The 13,002-nt window shown below is 36.8% G+C and overlaps 1 protein-coding gene across 1 annotated transcript; it reads right to left on the minus strand.

Moving 5' to 3' along the window:
- Nucleotides 1–676: 676 nt before the first annotated feature.
- On the minus strand, nucleotides 677–9,106 carry Roe1 (grpE protein homolog, mitochondrial Roe1). Its single transcript, XM_071695952.1, has 5 exons — nucleotides 8,974–9,106; nucleotides 6,047–6,248; nucleotides 3,220–3,333; nucleotides 1,453–1,572; nucleotides 677–1,302 (listed from the first exon to the last, which is right to left on the minus strand). Exons 1-5 carry the CDS (start codon nucleotides 9,054–9,056, stop codon nucleotides 1,108–1,110), a joined length of 714 nt encoding a protein of 237 aa, XP_071552053.1. The 5' UTR covers nucleotides 9,057–9,106; the 3' UTR covers nucleotides 677–1,107.
- Nucleotides 9,107–13,002: the final 3,896 nt, after the last annotated feature.

Consider the following 13,002-nt stretch of genomic DNA (forward strand, 5'->3'; position numbering starts at 1 on the left):
TTGTGAGTTTTATTTTTCATGTTGAATAAGCATGGTATCTAAACGATGTTTTAGAACAGTCACGTAATATCATTAAGCTTTGTAATACTTGCATTTCATGATAGTTAGCCATTTGTTAACTCAAAGAAACGCTTTAGATATTTTAGACAGGTTATTAATGCAAAGAAGATTTTTATTGTATTTAATTAAGTTTTAGAACATTTTTTTCTTGTAAAAGTCTGATCTGTAACCTACAGTTTTGGCCATTTTCATTGCTCATTGAGACTTTTGTGTTCATAGCTTCTTTTGGAACTAATCAGTTCATTAATCAAGCTTTGAAATTGAGTAATGCTTTGGTGTTTTTCTACATAGTTTTTCTTTCAACCATACTAAGCATCATAAATCATGCATCATTATATAATGAAAAAAGTATTTTGTTTTCTGTTGCAAATCATAACATAGTGGCATAAATCGATAATACATACCCTAATTATAAAATGTCAGGAGTCTGAAATGTCGCAAGTCAGAGTTGTATCTTGAGGCCCTCCTTTAATACAACTGAAACAACCAACTACCATCCACAGCCAAGCCCTTGAAAAATTTTTACATTTGCACTGTAAGTAGCCTTAACTTAAGGATCACACTTCTCTTAGGATGGAAAGTTTACCAGCAAATGATTAAGCTGAAATCAAACAAATTTTTCTTTCAAACCATTATTATTATTATCACATACTCCACTGTACAGCAGTTTTACAAATTCTAAGGAGGTAACAAGTGCAAATTACATGATCCTTTTAGTTAAAAGAGAATCAAAAAACAGAAAATGGTTTTAAAAATTCTTTAATTTTTGGAAAAACAACCATGCACTCAGGTATCAACAAAGATGGCATATAATCAGTGTTTTACACTGATCATAAAAGACGACATCACAAAACACCATCATTATGTTTGTGCTCTTCCTTACAATGTCAGGATGTGTGACTCTAAGCAGTATTCCTTAAGACGTCCGTTTAGAAAAAATATCTTTTTAATTTCCTGAATCGAAAAGGTTAACACCAGAATTTATAGATAATTTACACATTTACAAATCCATCTGATAAGCTTGCATAGTATTACAATAACTTACTTCTAATCTTTAACAACCCCCACTTGAGCTGAACGTATACACCGGGAATGAAGTGTCCATCCAGTTCTAATGATGTGTGCCACAGTACCAGGTTCCTTGTCAGGTAAAGGTAGTTCAAACATTGCCTCTTGAAATGAGGGATCAAATTTCTCTCCAATTTCAGGCATGATTTGTACCAAGCCATGTCGACGAAAAACCTGCAAGTTCACAAAATGTTGTGAAATTAAGTGAAAGTAATGTATTAATGTACAATCATATAAGATGTTATCATCATAATACATGCATAAGGTCACTTCATCAAAATATTACAGGTAATCTCTCATCTTGTGAAAAAAAGAGAGACATACTGTTAATAGTTGGTTTTCTGTCATTACTAAGCCATCATACAGGTTCTTGAGGTCTGAGCTCCCTTGCTGTATGGTGTCAACTGGCACAGACTCAATTGCTTTGCGGAAAACATCCGATACCTGGAAAGAGAAGAAAAGGGCCATGTACAATGTTCATTGTGCTGTGCTTCTAATGATACTACCCAGATAATGTAGCTCCCTGAATTCTCAGTGCACACCACTGCTTACTTTCAGCCTCAGTAATACAAGTTCAATGCCAACATCAATCAGGACTGAAGAGAAACTACTGGTTTAGAATGCATGGCCAGCTAAAGTCACATGAAAGACCTCAAATATATCTTACAGTGATTTCAAGGGCTATCCTAGCTACTCAGTCTGTAACCAAACTTCATTAAAGAGGTCTATGAGTGCTCTGCCTTCTATACTGTTTGATGAACAATTCCCTGTTTAGAGAATACTAAATAATGAAACTTGGCTGATGCATACTGGAAGAAATTGTTCACTTTATACTTAAGGAGTCAAAGGAGCTCTCAATGATGTGGTATCATTCCCTGAATGCATGACTACGGAGACTAAAAGGTATTGAACATGGACTGGATATCTGGAGTTCTAGATATAAGCAAACAAATCCTTTAAGTGTGATATGCTGGTGTTACCAGCCATCATGGGCAGATGGTTATGGCATGAGCAAATAGTCCCTTTCAGTAAGGATGTATCATCACCAAGGACAAAGAGGAGTACAGTCTTGTCAGTTCTCCTTTTCCAAAGGTGTCCATCATAACTCTGCTACTGACTGTAGCATAGTTTTGGTGATCATTTTTCATAGGTGGCCATCATATCTCTGCTGCTAATTGTAACATACTTTTGAAGATGCATGAGCCCAGAAAGAGGGGTCCTGAAGTTATATAGTAAAAAATCAATATGACGTACAAATTTCCTTACACTTCCCTGCAATAAAAGGTATTTTTGTAAAGTTGGAAAAACAAATATTTTAAATATTCTGACAGCAGCATTAAACAGAAAATTTAGTCTAGAATCTAGGGATAAGGAAGTAGCATCAGAATCTTGGGAAAAGGTAGTAGAGGTCTTCAACTCTCATTTTTTTGGCTACATGTGGCCAGGAATTCCATATATATGGCCAAGAGAATGATGTACAAAATATGCAATGGTTAGCTAACAAGCTCATGAAATTAACAAAGTTTGATTTGATTAACTGCAATCTGAATAAATAAGACACAAAGGCTCAAGGATTTTGACAAAAATATTTTGGGATTATCATAAGCATGTCCTGCTTTTCATTGGCCCTTATATGGTAATGAAAAGAGAATTTTATAACATTTTCAAACAGCCTCATATTGCGTTCGACATATTTTTGTTCAGTATACCTGAGTGTAGTTTTACATTTGTGATTGCTTACTTCTTGTTTTAGTTCTTTTGAAGTAGTTTTGACATATATTGCATGAGCACTGCACATGGCAGTTGCAGCCTATCACTGATTACTTGCTAAGAAAGCAACCAAAAAGTTTATAAAGGTTGTAGTTCAGTGATTTGCAGCAAGGGGTCAAGTGCGTGATACATAAGGCAATTCTTCAGTGAAAACCAAAATTCCGCTGCTCACCCTAATAAATAAAAAACTACAATAAAACAATGTGAAGACTGCAAGCTCTTACCATAAGACAGTTCTTTATATTTGCATGATTCTCCTCTTCAGATTTCTTTACTGGAGTCTCAACCCCCTAGATTTTCCCTCTCTTAAACACTGCTTACCTCTAAAAGATCTTTGCAAAATCCTTGAATTCCATACTGTTTGGCTTCAGCAATCTGCTTTTCCAAACGATTTCTTACATTTTCACGATCAGCTAACGTCCTCTGGTATTTGTCCTGAAACAACACAAGAAAGATGCCCAAAAAATATATTTCGATGCTTAACAGTGTATTGAGGATGTTAAAGCTTTAATACCTTGTTCAGAAATCATTTAGGACAGTGAAATGTCTAGTGGACTAAGAATCAAAGTTATATGTATTTCATATAACCAAAAATGATTGACAACCAGCAATTAACAATTTACAGATAATGACAAATAAAGGTTTTCCTTACTGTTAAATCCCAATACTAAGGGAAGTGTCCTAACTTCATTCTACCTTGCAAGATTCAGTGTTTGAGTCCAGCACTGTGTTAGTCACATCAAAGTAAGGACACTCCAATAATAAAGGAAAATAAACTTTTGCTTCTTGCTTCACACACAGCAATCTGGATAATGAGCATATGTACTATACTGTCCACTATATGATTCCAGTACAGCCAGTACTTTTTCTGATGGATATATGTCTTATTAGGTGGAGTTTAAGACTGAGTTGGTAGGCATTTAGTGCTTGTAGTCATTCTGGTGAGAAAATGTTTTGTCAATGTTGTTCATATTGTGGCAAAGAGATCTGTCAGTGTAGGTTGCAGAACTGTGAGGCAGGGGTGAGCTTTTTATTTCTGCTTAGGGTGGTTCATTAAAAAATGGTTTAGATGGGAGATGTCTTACGCTGTTGCACAGAACTAAGTACCAAGCATATTGAGGTGGGACTGCACTGGAAGTATTTTTGTTGAACTGTTGAGATGAAGACCTTCTTGCTTGGGCCTAAAGGAGCTTCCATGTAAAGCATGACCCTGAAGCTGCAGGAACCTCATAAAGGGGCCCTAAGTATACATAAATGTATATATAAAACCCCAGGATTTTTTTCATGAAAATCCTGCAGCTTCAAAGCTGTGGTAAAAAAAGCAAGGGATTCAACTATAAAGGGTGTCCTGGCAAGACTATGACTGAAAACAACACATGACTAGACTAATGGCAGTATTGCTCCACCTCAGTGCATAAGCAGTCCATAAACTAGTCTTCAAAAACTGTTGTAGTACCCAGGCCTTCATATTACCAGTGAAGCAGCAGGGTGTGCTGACCAGAACCTTTGAAGACTCCAGGACTCTGATAACAGCACACTAGTAGCAGCTTACATTTAATAACACCCTCAGTGTGGCCACAAAGCTGCAGAATTAGTCTATCTTTTGCTGCCTTAAAATATGAAACCATCACCTCATTGTCAGCAATATGCTATTTCCTGTGTGGAGGGGTAGCGACAGGAATGGATGAAGGCAAGCAAGTATGAATATGTACATGTGTATATATGTCTGTATGTATATGTGCGTGTATGTATATATGTGTACATGAATGGATGGGCCATTCTTCGTCTGTTTCCTGGTGCTACCTCGCTGATGTGGGAAAGAGCGATTTAAGTGTAATAAATATACACTTATACTTGATCAATGTTTCCCACATCAGTAAGGTAGTGCCAGGAAACAGACGAAGAACAGCCCAGCCACTCATTTACACACACACACACACACACACATATATTATATATATATATATATATATATATATATATATATATATATATATATTATCCCTGGGGATAGGGGATTAAGAATACTTCCCACGTATTCCCTGCGTGTCGTAGAAGGCGACTAAAAGGGGAGGGAGTGGGGGGCTGGAAATCCTCCTCTCTCGTTTTTTTTTTTTTTTTAATTTTCCAAAAGAAGGAACAGAGGGGGCCAGGTGAGGATATTCCAAAAAAGGCCCAGTCCTCTGTTCTTAACGCTACCTCGCTAACGCGGGAAATGGCAAATAGTTTAAAAGAAAAAGAAAAGATATATATATATATATATATATATATATATATATATATATATATATATATATATATATATACACACACACACATACATAAATGCCCATATATGCAAATATACATACATATATATACTTATCAGACATATACATACACATACCCAGACAAATGCATACATACACATGTACATATTCATGCTTGCCTTCATCCATTCCTGGCACTACCCCACCCCACAGGAAACAGCACTGCTACCCCTGGCTTCAGCAAGGTAGCGCCAGGGAAACCGAATTTAATTTTCTATCAGTAATTCCATCATTTTGTCCATTTCCTTCGTCAATGGATATCTCACTCTGTTATCACTTTTGTAAAGAATTAACCAATCTCTGTGAGACCGTCGCTCTCGAGCATAAATATTTCTAACATAGTTAAAAGCATTATACTGTTCTTACAAGACTTGGGGAGCTGCCATGATTCAAAATATCAGTCAGTGCCTAAAAAAATTGGGATAGAATTTATTGGATAGAATTTCTCAGTAAACACCTTGTTTGATAAGAAAGACAGTCCCATACAACTCAAGCATGTGGAATATGCATCAAGTGGTGCTGGTAAAATTTTTTCAATCAGTCAGTTTTGAGAGACCCCTGCACTGTTACATCATATTCTGGGTGGTAAAGAATATATTGTTTATGATAAATTCAAAGGGTGAGGAAGGTTATGCCAGGTAGCCACCTATAAACCATCTCCAAAGAGGAAGATAGGTTGGTTGTGAACTAGCTGCCATGATTAGGACCTGAACTTTGACCTAAGATTAGTGGTCACAATGCTAACCACTGTTAAAAATTGCTCAGAAGTCTAATATAAGTCTTATGGAGAAAAAGATTTAGCTTTATGTAAGACTGTAAAACACAGTAATATATCGTACCTGATAACTGGCCACTTTCTTTACAAGGGACTCATTCTCCTTTGTTAAACTTGCAATGTGTTCCTGAAGCTGCTTTTCTGCATCTGTGCATTCTGCTGGTTTTTCAGCTGAAGGACACTCCTGATCTTGCTTTTTAGGCTCTGAGTATCCTGCTGCCTTTCCAGATGTAAATGTAATTGGACGGTGACTTCTGTATACCCATCTGTAATTCAAAAATTCATCCACTAAATTTCAAGAACAATGACAGGAACACTGGATTTTAAGCCATCAGTACAAAGCACACACATAATTGTAGACCTTGAATATCATAAGCTTGAAGGTTAAAGTTTTAACATGCAATCATTTCTTATGCATTTGGAAGAATGACTGAGACTCTTCTGCTGTGGCCACCTCCTTGAGGGAGTTCCTGGGCATCAGAGATGCAGACAGATAGACGATAAATAACTTTAAAAATTTCATTTTCTATCCATCAGGATGATATAGATTAAATAAACTTTTTATAGATTCAACTTCCTAAAAATTTAGATAGTAGAGTAACTCTTGGAAATGACAAATCATTTTCATAAAAGGATGAGCTATAGAAAAGGACCTACATGAGAAAAATACTGACACAGCACAACAGCTTGGCAATGATCATACAAGACTACATATACATATATATTTTTTTTTATTTTGCTTTGTTGCTGTCTCCCGCGTTTGCGAGGTAGAGCAAGGAAACAGACGAAAGAAATGGCCCAACCCACCCCCATACACACGTATATACATACACGTCCGCACACGCACATATACATACCTATACCTCTCAATGTACACATATATATATACACACACAGACATATAATCATATACACGTGTACATAATTCATACTGTCTGCCTTTATTTATTCCCACTGCCACCTCGCCACACATGGAATAACATCCCCCTCCCCCCTCATGTGTGCGAGGTAGCACTAGGAAAAGACAACAAAGGCCCCATTCGTTCACACTCAGTCTCTAGCTGTCATGTAATAATGCCCGAAACCACAGCTCCCTTTTCACATCCAGGCCCCACACAACTTTCCATGGTTTACCCCAGATGCTTCAAATGCCCTGATTCAATCCATTGACAGCACGTCGACCCCGGTATACCACATCGATCCAATTCACTCTATTCCTTGCACGCCTTTCACCCTCCTGCATGTTCAGGCCCCGATCTCTCAAAATCTTTTTCATTCCATCTTTCCACCTCCAATTTGGTCTCCCACTTCTCCTCATTCCCTCCACCTCCAACACATATATCCTCTTGGTCAATCTTTCCTCACTCATTCTCTCCATGCACCCAAACCATTTCAAAACACCCTCTTCTGCTCTCTCAACCACGCTCTTTTTATTTCCACACATCTCTCTTACCCTTACATTACTTACTCGATATATATATATATATATATATATATATATATATATATATATATATATATATATATATATATATATATAACTCCTGCTCTGAAACAATATATTTTTCAAATCTGCTCTTTTACAGATGATGTAACAGTTGCGAGCCAGTGCAACATACAATACTAGGATGCCAAATGACCCACTTCATATCAACGGTAAAACTTCTGAAGGTATTTCACCTTATTTCTTGTTAACTCCCATTTTTCCATAAACTTCATAACTTCACCACTACCACCTTACTTAATGTTGTTGGATTAAAAAAAAAATTTCCAAATGAATCTAATAAAAAGCAAACTAATCCTGTCATTCAGATATAAGCCTTATGAGGAAAGATTCCAAGGCATAAAGTTATTTTCTAACAGTGAGCTTCTGTCACTACACGACTAAAAATATTTTCACCTGTACAATACCTACCTACAATCTGATCTTTGGGATAGATCTCATGGGCCTTAATTCAATCCCTATGCCTTTAAAGACATCATAACTCACCAAACAGTGCTAACCTTAAATTCAGTCCGATTCAAAACATTACAGTGTATGGCAGCATTCAGTAAAAAGCATCAATAATAAAGGAATTTTGACTTCTGCACAATCCAGATAAATCATCTTGTACAGTTTTCTTTGGTTTGTATATCGAGCTGTAAACCGAAGAAAACTTTAAAGAAATGCAAAAGCTCCAGGTGATTGTTTTCGCCAGATGTAGGAGTCCCTTCTATTAATTTCCTCGTCATTAGATTTTGAAGTGCTATCACTTCATTCATTGCAGTTTTAATAATAAATATCAATTGTTTTTACCCAACTATTTCTATTTTAAAGCCCTGTCCACTTTATTTAAACTTAAAATTCATGCACGTGAGTTAATACACCCAAAATCCCACTCTCGTATTTCAACTTTAAGCACTGTAAGAAATCCATTAGTATCACTGTCGTAAAAGCCAATAAACACCTGAACACGTACGTCTGAAAACTGAAATTTTGAAATCATAAAACCCTACGACTCTTAACTGGCTCCTGCAGCTTCAAGGCTATTGTCAACAAAGGAATTTAAAAATGGACTTCTTTGTAACGAAAGGCCCTTAATTAGATTGTAATCTTTTGTGTCCAGTGATGATGATACAGTCTCAACAAAAGTGACTTTTCACACTTGCGGTGTAGTCACTTGAAGGCGGAATCCGGTAACATCACTAATCAACAGTAAGGTCATATGATCTAACTTAGAAGACATTACACATGGAAACTTTTCACGTTCTTTAAGTAGGAATACCTTCAAGGCGTTCTACTACATCTGGCTCATACTGTGCCTTACTGTATACATAAAGTGAGAAGAGATGACAATTCTCAACAAGAGATATGACGTCGTCTGCATCACACTGTCGAGTGTAAACAAAGTTATCTTAGAGCCTAACACAACCTTCTCGCTTAAGCTTTACCAATATTATTTACACATTATACTATTATCATTTCTTGCAATTAACCATATGGACACATACCCTATGGAAGCAGCTTTTCTAAATATACTGGAATGCCTTAATCCTGCTCCACTAAACACCGTCGACATGTTTACAACGGCCATGATGGTCCCACAGCGTCAGCTACACACCAGCGTAACAACAACGATCCACCCGTAAGGATTACATCATTCATCATTTTAATTACATATAGAATGTCAATACATACATCTAAGTAGTGATAATCTAATCAATTCCTATACTTCTGTTTCTGGAACAGATACATTATATGGTATAGACATACAAATACAAAATATCTACGCCGTATGTAGCAGAGAGTAATTAGTATCATTTCTAATATATCATGGGTTTTATCAATATGCTAAAGATAAGAATGCCTTCTGATTTACAATATTGAACGAGGTATAAGGACAGAGAAGGTATTATGCAATATCAATGGCGTCAGAAAGCTAGAGAATTTACGACGGAGAATACGACCAGCAAAACATCTTAAAACTAAACGAATTTTGTGGTCTCGTTTGATAATTGCAGATCTTAATACTCTTGAACAAAACGATGCATTTTTGGTGATTCATCTTACGACACACGTGCACATTTCCCAGAAACACAGTGCGTCCTTTGGAATCCTTACACTAGCATTTTCAAGCTTTCATGGTTTTAGGTTACATTTATAGAATTTAGTTTTATATGTTTTACTCCCGGACACCATGGAACAAAATAAGCAAACTACCGAGTAGTTTTATTAGAGCATTTTTGAAGAGAATATAAACTTTAAAGTTGATAATAAGGTATTTATGGCAACTAAGATAAATTTTGGTGCAGACAGAAACGTCGTGTATTGCTAAACGGCGATAAAAAGATTTATAAATCATCCCATTATTCTCTCATTGTTGGATAATAGACGTCAAGTGCACCGCGATCGAGAATCCGAATTCGACAGAAATCTGCCACCATCGTTGGACTGAAAGCAGTAACAGTGTTGTCAAGGATCATCTCGCTTGAGAGTAGTCCACCGTTTCGCTGCTCCTGCATGGGACACAGCCTTGAAACTGCAGGATTCCCATGATAATACCAGTGATAACAAACTAGTTATACTGTACAAGATTTTCTGGTGTATGCCTCTTAGGGTTCTTGTGCACTTGACTCCAAATCATTGTCAACATGGGTTTCCTTGTTTTTTTCATGCCATGTCACATAATCTTTGGTCCCCTCAATATTTGTCAGGTCTTTTCTTAAAGATATTGATATTTGGTACTATAATTAGATGTCCAGGCCGAACTCCCTTCTTATTCTCAGGGTGTATGAATTTTGAAATACATTTCATCTTGTCACTAGATAGACGAGTTTTGTCTACTCAATTCAGGGCCTCTGAGAGGCGAGTGCAAGGGGAACATCGTAACCGGACCTGGGGGTCCTAGGATCTCAGAAAGCGCAGGAAATCAACGGAGCGAAGGCTCCATTCCACCCCTCTCTCATCTTCCATACCCTTTTTGGCCTTACAGCTCACAGCATAAAACCGTAGTGGTTAAAGACAGGATGGTTAACGAGAAGGGAAGGGGGCCCGACAGAAACTTTGTACCCCCTGATAGAGTTCCTCTCATGGGCCCTGTTTCTCATAGTTTGACCTGCATTGGCCTCCTGGTAATTACTGTTGCTGTCATATAAAGTTTCTGTCATGTCACCTTGTAGTCTTCGGTAAATCAGGGATGGAATTTTCAACCTTATCTACCTGAATATGTTTTCATGATAGGATGATAGGAGAGGAAGAAGAGGTGGGACAGGGAAAGTGATAGTTTGAAATGGAAGAGAAGACTGATGTGTATGCAGGTGTTTGGTGTAATTTTTTTGATGCATGTGGTCGATTTTCAGGAAGTGTGATCATTGGGCCTTATTTTACACATACACAGTAGATTTGACTTGTGTATGTATTTTTGTTGTATATCGAAAATGAATATTTACAAAAATATAGCATATTCTTAATGGTGGTATTTTATTTTCATTGTAGTTTTGTCGTTTATTCATTTTGTCGACTAAGATAGACCTGTACATATCACCATTATTGATGTATTATTCTTCCCATGAATTTTTTAAGCCGTAGTGAAATAAGAAAATCAGAGAAATATAGCTATACCAATTTATTTATCCACATATTCATTTATGTATTGCAGACATGATGTATGAATATCTTACGAGATAATGTTATCCATATAATGTGCAATATCACATGATCCCAAACATCTGATCATCTTCAACTATTTGTATGTTTCCAGATAACTTTGGAGGATATTCATCATCATTTGCCCCGTACAGGAGAATATTCATAGAAAATATTGAGATATGTTCATCAAACAGTTTGTTCCTCATGTGGAATAATGTGTAGAAATGAAAGACCGGGTATGATCAATTGATATTGCTGTAGTTAATGTGTCAACGATCATCAGGTCAGATTTAATCACATACACTCGCCAGATGAAGAGCATTGACGAGTATGGTGACATCTTATCTTCGACCCACAGACAAGCAATAGAATGATTAGATAAAGAGATGTAGCTTGAAGATTTCGATCGTAAATCTTATTTCTTATACATGTATTTACCAACCATATGTGTTAACAAGCTGGATATACCTTCGTTTGAGATTACCTTGAAATATATGATTTTACTCCAAATGCCTTGTTTGTTGTGACTTTCGAAATGACGCAATTTAGAAATGCGTTAAATTGTCCATAGTTCTCGATGCGTGTGTGGCAAGTGATGCTTTTGTAGTTATTTTGATCTAATTTTTGTGTTCCGTGAGAGAGAATTTGTACCTACCCAGGACACGAGATTTTGCCATGATAACAGGGCTAAAGTTAACGCTCACCAGAACGTCCTGCTTGGTGAACAAAACTGTTCTTCTGTTCCCTACGATCATATGATTATCTGTTCTTGGTTCATTCATCTGGGAGAGAGAGAGAGAGAGAGAGAGAGAGAGAGAGAGAGAGAGAGAGAGAGAGAGAGAGAGAGAGAGAGAGAGAGAGAATCATAATTCATTGGCAAGCCACTTCTTGCCACTTCTTGAGAGGCAAATAGTATGTCCCAAAATTAAAGAAAATAAACTTAGATATCAGTTTAGTTGCATAGTATTACACACACACACACACACACACACACACACGAGATGAGACTCACGAATGTACAACTTCCTCGCCGGACTGTACAGAGAAATAGCTACAGGCACACAAGCACACGCACACACTATTTAGCACACATTCAAAGAGCATTTATCTATCATTTTCACACTTATAGCTATCTGTTTGTCTATATATGAAAATTGCAGGTAGACTGATTAAGGAAGTCTTGAAATGGCACTGACGACCTCGAAATTACTAACTGGCGATCTTAGGGTAATTATTGAACTATACATTAGTTTAGAGTCTTATCTATCTTTCGAAATTTACTTCAGTTGAAGTTCTTTCATTTGTGCAAACAAGGACGTTCATAATTGTTCCATTCTTGTAAACTGAAGTATTCAGAACCTTTCCTCTAGCTACAGAACATATACAGACATGAAATAGATAACAGTGCTACTTCCAAGATATAGATATTAGTTTGTCAAAGTCTCTCTCTCTCTCTCTCTCTCTCTCTCTCTCTCTCTCTCTCTCTCTCTCTCTCTCTCTGTTCTGTATTCATACGTCGATTTATTGTTAATCACTAACGATAAAACTTAAAAGGGATGTTGCTATCTGGTTAGCTCCTATGTTTAAGGTAATTTGAAAATTATATTTCTGCCACAACACCACTACCCCTGCGCGATGCGTTGCCATGGCTACCATGACGCTCCCTGGTTGACTGGACTTCATTCGGATGTTATTCGTTTGGCTTCAGTATTTTTTTCCAATACAATATTTACGTAATATTGTTTTTGATTATTATTGGTCATGCCCATCAGCTTATGATTAATTTCAGCTTCAAGTAAGAGTATAAGCAGCAGTATATATATTACTGCAGTGTAAAATAGATTTTGAAATCAACTTTTAGTACAGAACCTCCGAACACTTACAGGATTTTC

Source organism: Panulirus ornatus, chromosome 58 (assembly GCF_036320965.1).
Source record: "Panulirus ornatus isolate Po-2019 chromosome 58, ASM3632096v1, whole genome shotgun sequence".
NCBI lineage: Eukaryota > Metazoa > Arthropoda > Malacostraca > Decapoda > Palinuridae > Panulirus > Panulirus ornatus.